Source organism: Equus przewalskii, chromosome 16 (assembly GCF_037783145.1).
Source record: "Equus przewalskii isolate Varuska chromosome 16, EquPr2, whole genome shotgun sequence".
Lineage (NCBI taxonomy): Eukaryota > Metazoa > Chordata > Mammalia > Perissodactyla > Equidae > Equus > Equus przewalskii.
In genome coordinates, this window is record NC_091846.1 from 17,334,362 (window position 1) to 17,347,499 (window position 13,138).

General features: G+C 43.2%; 1 protein-coding gene across 1 annotated transcript; it reads right to left on the reverse strand.

Moving 5' to 3' along the window:
* Positions 1-209: 209 nt before the first annotated feature.
* On the reverse strand, positions 210-12,514 carry STOML3 (stomatin like 3). Its single transcript, XM_008527158.2, has 8 exons — positions 12,331-12,514; positions 11,307-11,389; positions 8,535-8,735; positions 8,381-8,453; positions 5,073-5,155; positions 3,358-3,561; positions 2,616-2,750; positions 210-1,296 (listed from the first exon to the last, which is right to left on the reverse strand). The coding sequence occupies exons 1-8, from the start codon at positions 12,512-12,514 to the stop codon at positions 1,072-1,074; spliced, it is 1,188 nt and encodes a 395-aa protein (XP_008525380.2). The 3' UTR covers positions 210-1,071.
* Positions 12,515-13,138: the final 624 nt, after the last annotated feature.

A 13,138-nucleotide genomic window follows, 5' to 3' on the forward strand; every position in this document is an offset into this window, starting at 1 on the left:
AAAGGTTAGTTAACCTCTGGACATCACTTTCTCATCTGTAAAATAAGGAGACTTCTTAGCATCCATAAAGGGTTGAGCACAGTGTGACACATAGCAGACATTCAATAAGTGGTAACTTAAAAAAATTCTAGCCCGTTGCTCAAAATGGATCCCAAAAGAAAATTGCACCATGGCAACAGAATGCTATCCAAGAAAGCAACTTTTAAATAAGTCACATCCACATTCTACAGCTTCTTTATTTTTAACAGGGTTTTTCTTGGAGTGGGAGAACAGAGTTTACAAACAATTCTTGATTACTTATGGCTCTTGGGACTAAAAGTAGAGTGAAAACAAGCAAGCCACAGAATGAGGTTCCCCACTGATTTCAACCTTTAACAAGCCTTCTCCCTTGTAAGCAGGTAAGCTGACTGAGGCTGGCCGCCTCCCCGTGTCTGGTCCCACCCCCTGACTGAGGGGCGGGAGGCTGAGAACTGGCCACCACGCCCAGCAGGCGCAGCCTGGCAGGCGCAGCACAGCAGGAGTGCAAGTGCAACCGGCCCCCGGGGTTGGTGCTAAGTCTGCACCTGGAAGCCTCAGCACCTCTTTAGCCTTCAACATCAAAATCAATCATGATTTTAAGCATTGTGGGGTTTTCTTGTAATTATTGGAGATTTAGCAAATAATTAGTTTGGAATTATAAAGCAAATATTTAGCATAAATATGAGACTTATGTTACTTTACAAATCGTCTACAGAGCTTCTCAAAACTGTTAAAAAGTAATTCTGAAATCTTAGTCACAGTCACCCAAAGATTTCCTCCCCCTACAGCAAGAAAGTTCCCGCTATAAGTCAGGGACAATTACTAACTATCATAAGAATAATGCAAAGTTGTTAGTGTTCTTAAAAACAAAAGTAATACACAGCTCTCATCTTTGCTTTACTTTTTTATCAGCCTCTATAGCATTTCCCTGCTAATGCTATTCCCGCTGCGGAGTTATTCTGCTTGAATAGTGCTGAAACCCTCAACACTTCCAACTGCTGGGTGCTGCACAGCAAAGACTCCCTAAGTGATGCCTGGCTACCTCAGGAGGCCTCAGGCTCTGGGGGGAGCTTTCTGGGGACTCTCATAGCTGACACCGCCGATGCCCTCTAGTATATTCATGGGCAGAGGAAACACGATGGTGGAGTTCTTCTCAGTGGCTACGGTGGTTAAGGTTTGCAGGTAACGCAGCTGGAGGGCTATGGGGGACTCGACCAGCACCATGGAGGCTGACTTCAGAGATTTGGAAGCATTCATTTCTCCTTCTGCTGCAAGGACCTAAAAAGACAGAAACGAAAGAGTTCAGAAGTCAAAGTTTACAACCATGACTCATGCTTTCTTTCTGCAGTCCAACCAAGACCTCTCTTCCAGCCCCGTCCCCTCTTTGCCGCACCTGTTTCATCTACTTACTTCTTTGGCAAGGATAAGAGTTGCACATCCTAATGTGATTAGAGAAATTTGAGGGGGTTGCAGGAAGCAGGGAGATTTGTTACAAATTACGACTCCTTAGATTTCATTTTCGAACAAAATAAAAGCGCCGTCTTTAACCCAGACGAACACAGGGCCCTCCACCCTAGCGATGCTCTTGAATTCCTTTCAGAGCCTCACCACCCACTGCATGAGTTTTCAGACAAGTCTGAAATGCAAAGCCTCCTACTGGCTTTTTTCTGTCATTTTTACTTATCGTAGGAGAGTTTTTAATTTCATTCTGTTGCCAACTGAGTCTTATTCTTACAATGTAAGCATTGTCTCAAGTTCTCTCTGCTCTTGATTACAAGCAGCAGCAGGTGCCAGTCTGATAACGCTTGCTAGTTGGGAGTCTCTTAAGCACTCCGCTCCTCTTCCAGTTCTCTCACTGCCCGTGTGCAAAGCACCCTCCCATCTGTCATAGCTGAGTACACTGCTTGGAAGCTGCTGGAGCTTAGCAGATAAAACAGAGATGGCTAAGGAATGAGCACAGGGGAAACCTTCATTGGCTCACAAGTAAGATTCTGAAGAGGGTACATGAAAGTCTTCTAGTCTTAATTGGTTTCTGATAATTCAGAAAACCCATCCACACAGGCATGAAGGCTATAGATCCCACAGATGCAAGAACACTTAAGGCCAGGGTGTTTGTAATTCTAGGCTGGATCGTATATAATCACCCCTCAATTCATCCAGTACACTTAACATATTAGAATGTTGATGCTCAAAAGACGAGCAGCAAGTTGGCTACACCAGAATCGCTGGCTTTATAAAATGCAGCGTCCTGGGCCCACTCGAGACGCTGCTCAAGGAGTCTGAGGTGAGGTCTGGGAATTGGTGGTTGCTGAGTTCAATTCTCTCTAGGAAACGCTGGTGGGCAGCCAGCGTTGGGACCCACCTTGCTAAGTCTCTGAGCAGGTTGCCAAGTGCCCCCTTGACCTAAGACCTGTTACCAAGCTTCCTTGAGGTACATCAGGCCGCCCATTACCTTTTAATTCAGGGGCAAATTCTCAGTAAAAACTGTGAAAAAGAAACCCTTTCTTATCAAAATAATTAAGGGGGCCTGCTCTTCCATTCAAGCTCTATCCTTGAGTGCTCCAAGGCGAGGCAGCAGTCAACAGAGTAGTCCTTACCCTGGCCCTGGCTTCCCGGGTGGCCTCGGCCTCGGCCGCCATGGACCTCTGCAGCTGTACAGGAATCCGGACATCTTTGATTTCCACTCGGGCCACCCGGATCCCCCACAGCTCGGTGGCATCATCAAGTATGGTCTGTTTCCAAATCAAAGGAAAGGACATTGATCAGGTGACAGGTGATGTGATGTACGTTTCTGATATGTCTCACATCTGCAAGGTAAATTCCTCTTCTCCTTCTCGTTTTATGTTTACAGCATTTGGAGTGAGACAGACAGTTTGGGAAAAGGAAGAGCATTTCTTATTGCTCACTTCCTGGAATTGAAGTGAATCCCAGGAAGGATTCAGGAACAAAACTCGATAGATCTCTTAGTGGACGGTCTCGCAGCAGGATTCACTCCTAAACTATCCCTAATGAAGTATATGCTATCTGTCTAGATTTGAGCAAACACCCCAAATTTTCTTGTCACTGACACCAAGCGGGCAGCAATGCATAGACTTCTCAGAAAGATCTGGATTTTGTCCTGGCTCTGCCATTTGTACCTGTGAATCATTGGGCCAGTTTACCTCTCTGAAGCCCATCTGTTTAGAGCAGTTGCATGAGTGTGTGAGTGAGTGTGTGTGGGTGTGTGCATGCACACATGCATGCACATGGGGGATGCTTTGAAATGCTGACCTTTGATAATCACTGAGTTAAAAAATGAATTAATTAAAGATGTAGGCTATTAGTTCTTGGTGTCTATACCTGAATGCTATGGGCGATCTCTTCTCTGCCAGCTAAGATTTGGGACAAGGTCTGCGTCCCCAAGACGTTTCTCAGAGTGGTCTGAGCCAGCAGAAACGTGGCTTGGTGGACATCGTTGACATTAGCCACGGCCGAGACAGCACTATAGATTCTGTAGTAGACGACTCCATCCACTTGAGTAGTCACAGAGTCTCTGGTGAGGATCTGGAGAGCAAGAACAGGGAAAAAATCACATGTTTATGACTTTTGCAACGATAGACAAAGTGTCAGCCAGCCTGAGAGCCTCTCCACAGGAGGACGGCATGAATGACAACTCATGCCAGCAGCCACCAAAAACCCGTCCTGGCTTGAATATAATCGTCCTAGTGGATAACAAAATTCCTACATATGTGCGGTCTGTACCTCTCCGCGTCGCTTCATCTCAGGGAAGTCATATGTTCCGTAGGCAGAAGCCCCTGATTTGCCATAACGACAATAGGCACTTTCGTTTCAAAACATCTCGGTAGAACCTGCTGGAATTCTACCTTCTAAACAGAGCTACCTCATTTGTTTTCCCTGTTAACCAAAATCTTTTTGGTTTTCAGTTTTTATCAGACTTGACAAACAGCAGTGCTGCTTAGAAAACATAGATGGCACCAGAGATCATGCACTGTATTCAAATAAAGAAAAATCAGTTTAGCTTTATATAGGGGCTCTGCAGGAATCACTTTAAACAACACAGAGAGGAGCTTTGGAGCAACTGAGAAATTTCTGGTAGCAACCACAGGAGCAGAACCTAGAACTCCCTTCTCCTGCCTAGAACTGTCTATTAGGGAGTCAGAAAAAGCCCAGGATAGGTCACTGAGCCTCCCAAACTGTCTCATGGCTGGGGCTGAACCCCAAAGTAAGGACTTGGCAGTTCCCACCGGCGGCATGCAGGCATCATTGTTGAGTCTTGATTGAGTTTACTGGACCAGAGAGAAGAAAATTAACATTTCCTCACAAATGTTGATTTCCTTTCTTCTCATCACCTTTGCCCTCCCACATCCTAGGGCCTACTCACATGCTCTTTCTTCTTCCTGCAGCAGTTGGTTATCAGAGAGTGACGTGCTTATTAGTAACTGTTTCTCTCTCCTATTGCCCAGTTACTGTTTCTGTTCATTTATTTGCAATACTTTAAGAATTGAAAAGAATTGCTTGAAATGCAAATGTGGATGGGCCCTGGACAGTGTCTGCTCTTTCCCCACAACCACCCTGCTTTCTTGCATCCAAACACAAAAAAAATTTAAGGCAGAGATGAGTGAAACAGATATTACTAAAAAATCTCTGAGAAGGTGATGGGGAGGATAATACCGTAACTAACCACTGCCCTCCGCCAAATTAAACTCAGCTCTTCTGTGCAATGATTGATTTGGCTCTTCTGAGCATCTGCTCTGCCCTTCTCCATCCCAGCTTCTCTGCCAGCTGAATCCCTCCTCTCTCCTCTCTCAGGCTTTCTCACAATCGGTCATTCCGTGTCTTCTAGCAATGCAGCCCTTGCCCTGGCTTCAATCTCACTTGACAAAACAAAGCCCAGTAGTTTGAGAAGCCACGTAGGCCTCCTGAAGCAGGGTTCTATGGAAATTCAGTTCATCCTCCCCCTTAGAGTTTACAAACATACTGTAAAATTTCAATTGTCCATGTAATGGGAAAGATGTTGGTCTTATTTCTAGTAACATATCTTTAACCAGTATTACCTCTTGTGGAGGAATGTTGCAAGTAACAGTTCGGAGGTCAACTTTGACAAACACATCTATGCAGGGTAGGACCAGAATCAAACCTATGAAAAAGAAAATGTGGGTTAAAATTTCACCTTATTGAAAGTAACTACAACAAAACATCTCCTAGCTATCAGAGACAATATTTTCATGGGACTATAGACGTTTCTCATATGATTTTCAATATGTACACCTACAACTTTGGGGAAAATTATTTCTTCCCATCTGTCAATGACTAAAGAAAAGTGGTTCCCTAGGAATTAAAATCCTTTGGTAAAAAGCTAAAGACCTTTGACATTTAATTTTTAGATTTGATTTGATTTGATTGATTGATTGATTTATTAAAGATTGGCACCTGAGCTAACAACTGTTGCCAATCTTCCTTTTATTTCCCCTGCTTTTGCTCCCCCAAACTCCCCTACTACATAGTTGTATATTTTTTAGTTGTGAGCCCTTCTAGTTGTGGCACGTGAGACGCCACCTCAGCATGGTCTGACCAGCGGAGCCATGTCCGCGCCCAGGATCCGAACCAGTGAAACCCTGGTTGCCAAAGCGGATCGCGTACACTTAACCATTCAGCCACGTGGCCGGCCTCTAGATTTTATTCTCAAAATACTCAATCTAGGAGATGGCCCGGTGGTGTAGCGGTTAAGTTTGTGTGCACTGCTTCTGTGGCCTGGGGTTTGCCAATTCGAGTCCCAGGTGCAGATCTAGCACTGCTTATCAAGCCATGCTGTGGCAGGCGTCCCACATATGAAATAGAAGAAGATGGGCACAGACGTTAGCTCAGGGCCAATCTTCCTCAGCAAAAAGAGGAGGATTGGCAGCAGATGTTGGCTCAGGGCTAATCTTCCAAATAAAATAAATAAATAAATAAAATACTCAATCTACTTCTATCTAAGTATTGAATTTAACATTAATTTAAAAGGATATTTTGGAAATTAGTTTCGCTGTATTAAATGTCTCTGTATAAACGATTGAGTAATAGATTTTTGACCTTGAAAATCAGTGCCTGTCAACATTCATTCCTCTACAATAGTACTGAAGGAATGTTAGAATTAAAATCTTCCCAGGATTTCAGATTCCCTAAAACCACTATATTGTAGAACTTATAGTTTCTCCATAGCTGTCTTCTAGTTCAAATACAATGGCACTCTCCAGTTGTAAGTACTTTTATTTCCCTCTGAGTTGGGAAGTATTTGGATTGGGCTGGGTGGGGGAAGGATGGGGATAAGAAAACTCCTCTGAGGAGCCTATGACTCCTTAGCACTCCCCTGGTGAATGATCTCTCCAGCGAGAGTTACCAAGATTAGAACCACAAGGCATGTCAGCAAGAAAAGGACACCACTCCATTTTCATTCACCAGAAAGACTTTATGCTACTGTTATTATTTTCAAAGAAGAAATAAGTTTCTAGGTTGAGTACCCTGCAAAGGCTGGTAGCATCAACAGAAAACACTGCTAAGGGGCTTTCTTTGTTTTGGTCTCTAAACCTTTCTGAGACTTATGGTGAGAATTACTGCCTAATTTACTTCCTTTTTCAGTGCCAGGTCACAGGTTAACGTCACGGCCCCGAGAACTAGAGAGAGTTAAGTCCCAGCCCTACCACTTACTAGCTTGTGACCTGGGAACATTCACCTAACTTTCTGAGCTTTAGTTACCTAACATATATACATATGTAAGATGGTAGTGAAGATTAAGCTTGATTCAACATGATAATGAAATAAAGTACTTAACACTGAGCCAGGTATGTATGAAGTGCTCCAGAAGTGGCAGCCCTTATTATTAATACTTTTATTATTAAACAATAATTTACTATTTAGTAAAGTGGAGAGATTTTCCATTAGCAATTTGGCTTGTTTCCCTCTGGGTTTGTGACATTCTGAGGTAACTCATTAGCCCCAGAGACACGTATGACGAGAATAGTTATCCTGGGACATTTAGTGGAAAAATCTTCTGGGAAAATTCATTTAAAAGAGATAAATTTTTCTCTAGAGTCCTCCAGGTTATGGCTCTTCTACTTCTCCCAAATCCGATTTTATTCTCATTTATAGTCTTAGCCCCACCAGATGCAACATAACCAGGGAGAGGTCAATCTTGTCTGTTATACCTCAGTTGGATGATTCTAACACTCCTGTTTTGACAAACTCCTAAGAGCATCCATAATAAGTCCCGTCTGGCTTCTTTCTCTTAGATCCTTTATGAAATTGCACAAGTAGGATTATATGACTTGAAATGGCCAAGCCTCTTTCACAAGCTTCTCCTTTGAAGACTCTCACTTATTTTTTTTATGTCACAGATATCTGAGCGCCTGCCACCGTGCACGGCCAAGTGCAGCACAGACAGACAGTTCCAGTGTGCAAGAAAGTTCCTGCTCCCAGAGGTCTGACTGTCCATGGGCAGGAGAATGATTTTACGCAAACATTTCACAATAAGGGGCAGAAAATAAGTGTTATTAGAGAAGCATAGCTAATAACTGTCGTTTTTCATGTGTCTTCTAAGATGATGTTTTTGACAGCCTGTCTTTTCAAGGATATCAGAATTTATCATATGAAATTACCATTTTTATCAGTTAAAAACAAATGTAAGCTATTTCATATAGTTCAACTAAATATATACCCTCAGGTTATGGGTATTAAGTCAATAGCTTACTTCTAGGGAGTTTTAGCCCCTGAATCCACCGCACCCCCCCAAAAAATCCCATCCTTTTACAACATAAACAGTTTGGGACATTTTTCATTCTAAGTTTGTGAAGAAAGGACGGAAATAAACACTACGTTTGACAGACAAGTTGTACAATGGCTTCCAGCTCTGTTTCCATTAATCTACTTGCCAGGAGAGGAAATTACCTTTCACTTTTCCATTAGCTCTTTTCAAAGAGTGAGAATCAACAACCACCTCCTTGAATACTCTCCCTGAGTAACTTAATCACCTCCCTCGGCCATTTACTCCCTCCCCTCATTCTTCTGTCATTCTCTTAGTGGCCCAGGCAATAAGCGACATCCAGCAATGTAACCAGAGTCATTCTTTGCTCACATTCACTGAAACTCTCAGAAGGAGTGTTAGGAAACGGTCCAGATTTCCTAACTCTCCAACTACTGGTCTAGCGGTCACTCCCGTTAACTTGCGTAAGAGGACAGCATCCTTCAATTGTACAGAAAGGCGAGGGATCCAGCTTCCTGTGAGTTTTTATTGTGTCTCAATAGGCACTGCGAGGGAAAATATTGCTGGCAAGAGGAGTAGTAACAGGTGCCCATGATCTTTGTCGGGGCAGCCCTGGTGTCCTACCTGGCCCTTTGGCTTTGTCAGCTTGGATGCGTCCCAGTCGGAATACAACAGCACGTTCATACTCCTTAATGATCTAAGAGATGAAGGGAGAGCGTTTAGTCTTAATGGCTCATCAGCTCCTATAGAGAGCCCAATTTATTTCCCAGGGTATTACCTTCAAGCACATCCATATGGAGACAGGGAAGGTAATGATCATCAGCAGCAAAGAAAGGAAAAACAGGATCCAGCCACACACACCAAGCTGTTTACTGTTGATGCCTAGGAAATGAGAAGGAATCAGCCTGTCAGTGATGGGGCTCTTACAACAGGCATCCAGTCGTGTGGGTGAGGAAACCACCCAGAGGGCTGGCCAAGCCTGAAGGAACAGGAAGCAACCTAAATCCACACACACCCATGAACGCAGGAAACATGCACACACACACAAACAAAAAATATTCATTCAAGGTTTTAGATTAAAATAAACCTGTCACTTCCAAGGAGAGTCTTATAGCAATCGACAATAATAACTGCCATTACATGCCATGGTTTATTATTCTCAAAATATATAAAACAGTGTTACTCAGAGTGTGATCCATCGACTACCCACATCAGAATCATCAAGGTGCCATTTTAAAAGGCAGACCCCTGGGCCTGCAGAATGCTCCAGGTGAAATTCAAGGCAACCTCTGAGGTAGAGAGGTAAGTACTATTATCCCCAAAGGGAGACACTGTGGCAGAAGGAAAAACATTCTGAAGCGTCTTTAGGTATGAGTTTCTATGAGAGCTCCCTTACTTACCAATGCTGTGGCCTCAGGTAAGCCACTCAGTCTTTCTGAGCCTCCATTTCTTTGTCTGTAGGAGGGGGTTGAAATTACCTACCTTGAAGTGTTTGATGAGGATTAAATGAAATTATTTTTATTTGACACCTGGCCCAGACATCAACATCTGCATTAGTCAATGTGTATTACTACTGTTATTCCATTTTACAGATTGATGGATATTACAGAGACTTGCCAGACGTTGATACTTTACATTTCTGACTTTTCACGGAGTTTTGTTACATTGGCTCATTACCTTAGATGTCTTTTTGCTAATCACATATTACGTTAACAGGGACATTTTGCCCTAATGAGTATTGCCTTGCAATAACATGGGACTAAGTTCAAATCAAGTCTCAAATCTTGGAATTCTTGTTTGTAAAATATGCAGGTCTGGCCGACCCTGTTACTTTAGAATTTGTTATATTCACTATTTCACCTTCTTTTTAAACCTTGTTCATTTCGTTCTCTTCTCCTTGACAACCACCCCATCCTCCCCACTAGACTTCCTCCAGTTGATTCACCTTCTCCACACAAGCACTAGAGCTAATTGTATTTACTAGACATCTCCCAGATCACCACACAAACACCTTAGGCTCTATCTCAGTGAATGCCTTAACCATCCACGCTCTTGTCCAGGTTAGAGACACAGGGCCATCACTGCCTCCTCCCTACCCAACTGCAGAAGTCACGAAGTCTAACCAATACCACCTCAAATCCATCCTTACTTATCCATTTTACTGCTACTGACTTGGTGGTGCCCAGCCTATAAATTTATGAATATTTAGGAGGGTTCTAGGATTTTGCTCTTACAAACAATGCTGTGATGAATGAGTTTTAGTGTGTGTTTTTGTGCACTTGTATAGGATAAATTCTTAGCAGTGGAAGTGTTAGGTCCAAGGGATTAGTATTTATAATTTCGATAGACGGTAAATACCCTCCAAAGGTTTTGTACCAAACTCCACCGTTGCCAACAGTCCACTGTGACACTGTGCCTATTCACAAGCCCTGTCCTCACTAGACATGTCCGGTCTTCTCAGTTGTGACATTCTGACAGATGAAAAGTATCTAAGTTTTAGATACATACTTAGTATTAAAAACTTTTGTGTGCAAATGTCCTTTTATAGGCTCTAAATACACATAAAGATATACTCAATAACAATAAGGGCTTGTCTGCATACACTAAAGTTTAAAGTCCTAAAATATCACCTTCCAAACCCTTGGACCACATTGAGATGGATCAAACTATCGCTTTGCGGAGTGGAAAGGCGTTTTGTGCATTCTCGTAGAATGTTTGTTGTATTTTATTTATTAGTGCTTTATTATTATTATTAATGACACAGCCTGTATATGTACATTCTCATTGCAAAAAGAAAAATATGCCCAAGCCATACAGATAAAACGAAAGTCCCCTCAACCATCCTCTCCTTAGTTCACTTTTATCTAGCAAGCTTCCATAGTAATCAATATATTAGCAATATATATAACATGTATTATCAATATATATCAATAGTTATCTGAACTTCCTTATAGAGCCATTCCTATGTATTTAAATGTATGTATCTACAATCAGAAAAATTTTGGTTTAGATTTGAGATTATGTGAGAAATGGCATCACACTGTATCTAAGTTTCTACTTCTTTCTTAACTGAATATATCTTGGAGATATTTCTGTGCCATTATGTACATCTACCTCATTCCTCTTAACAGTAGTCTACTATTCCATCCTAAACCTGCGTCTCAGTTTACTTAGTCGTTCTCCTGTCGAGCGACATTAAGATTACTGGCAATTTTGACCTTTACAAATGAGGCTGCAATACTGTGTTGGTACACGCCTCTCCGGAACAACCTACTCTTTCCTGGAATTTTGATAAAAGCACTGAGAAGGTAGCATAGTTCCTGCCACCTTTGGTGTGTTCCCTCCCTGCTGAGACTGCAGTATGTCGTATTCAGGAGCCTCGAGGTGCTCCAGGCTGTGACTTTAGCAATGCAGGGCACACAGGCAGCTGGGAATCTAACAAGCATAACCAGCTATGTTTTAGGCCCTGAGCAAGCCCTAGACATTTCCAGAGTAGCTACAGCCTTAACACCAAGCTGCATAAGCAAGTGTTTGTCACATAGAAAATTACCCTGACCTGCAGGAGCTCCTCGGGGGTCCCATCAAGGCCTTGCATCATTAATGCAAGCGAGGCTCTGTTAGGTACTAAATGTTCTGAGGGAGAGAGGAGATGAGGACGTGATTAATCTTCCAAGATTTACACCTGAGCATTAGAATGACCCAGGCCACTGCTGCGGGGAGAATTGTGGAGCCTGTGGGATGTCATTAGGTGCCACTTAAAGTGAGGCTGTGAGCACTGTTGTCAGCTTCCCCGCAGGGCTCCAGCAGCTCAGCCTGAGAGCCGCGCAGTGGGGGAAGCACAAAGCCTGCTTTTGCAGCTTCCAGCAGAGCAAATCTTTCAGCCAGCCTTCCCCCACCCCACCCCCTCCCACAGTCAAAACCGGGATGCTGTGCTGAGAAGTGGATTTGAGGATTACAATTCTGACTGAAAGGACATGCAGGGATTGTATTACAAAGGATCTTCAGAAATCTTCCATACCACCTGTGCTTCAACCTACACCGGCCTCCTGCCAGAGCATTTCCTTGAGGCTGAGGGGATGGTGGAAGGAAAAGGGGCCAACAAGCTCTCTGTTAGCCACTAAGCACGGAGCACATCTAATCATCTCCTGCTTTGTCCAAATCCATACATGTGCAATTTCGGTGGGCAATTATCCCAATGCCATAAAGCCATCATCATACGCTTACTTCGTCGTGGACAACTGGATTTTGCCACCCCGCAACAAATTGACCCAGCTTTCTCATTCATCCATTTAACAAATATTTTACCAGTTGTATGCCTGGCACTGTGCTAGAGCTGAGGATACAAAGAAGAATAAGACAAGGAATTTCTCATCAAGAGTTCAAGTCTAGAGGGGAACGAGCCCATAGGGACGGGTGGTCAGTGCTCTGCTGCGTGGTCAGTGCTTCCTTCCAGGAAGTGTACAGCTGGTGATATAAGCGGAGATTCCCGCTTGCATGTGGCTGTGACAAAGAACAGCAGAATGTTTAGTCAACATCTTTCCCTCGATCAGCAAAGAGAAAGGTAGAGCCATCACCCACAGAAGCTGAGGCCCAGTGCTGCTGACGCTGGGAGAAGGACTTTGGGACTTCAGAGCTCACCAAGGCCAACCCTTCATTTTGCAGCCAGAAAGCTTCCTGGTTAGTGTTGTCATCATCATCATTTAATCTCTCCTTAAGTAAGGTGGTACCCACCGGTTCCACAAACTGACAGTAATTCATGTCTACCTTTATTGACTTCAGCAGTAAAGCAAAACCAAGTTTCACTTGTAGACGTGTGCCTCTGGAGCTTTGTTCTTGGCTCTTAGACACAGTTCAGAGCACCAGTGGAGACATGAACATCCTTTCGGATTAGGGATAAACACTCCAGGCAAGACTGATAACTTTGTGTGAGGCCAGGAAGGAGAGGAGAATATTCCAAATCACTGGCCCCACTTAGATGGCGTTGGAAGTGGAAATGAATTTTAGTAAATAAAAAAACAGGCCATGTGACTTGGTTGCCTACTTCACGACTTTGGCTTGGTTAACAGTATTTAACTATTAGATCAATACTACGTGCAACCCTTGCCCACAGATCTCTGTTACTGTAAATAGCCATTTCCTCCCTAAGCAGAAGTAGCCATTTAGGTCCTACAACATTCTAAAAACACCAAAACAAAATGATGCATGTTACACATTGGGGAAATGAAAATTAAAACCACCACGAGATAATAATACACGGCTTCCAGAATGCAAACATTAAAGACTGACAATAGCACATTTTAGCAAGGTGGTTGAGCAATTGGAGCTCTCACGTGTGCAAACTGATATAATCACCTTGAAAAACTATTTGGACATATCTACTGA

Coding starts and splice junctions, on each gene's coding strand:
- STOML3 (XM_008527158.2), bottom strand. CDS start 12,514: ATGAATTACTGTCAGTTTGTGGAACCGGTGGGTACCACCTTACTTAAG. Junction 5,156..8,380: donor TGACAAAGCCAAAGGGCCAG/GTAGGACACCAG, acceptor TCTTTTTCATAG/GTTTGATTCTGGTCCTACCC. Junction 2,751..3,357: donor AGATCGCCCATAGCATTCAG/GTATAGACACCA, acceptor ATTTGGAAACAG/ACCATACTTGATGATGCCAC.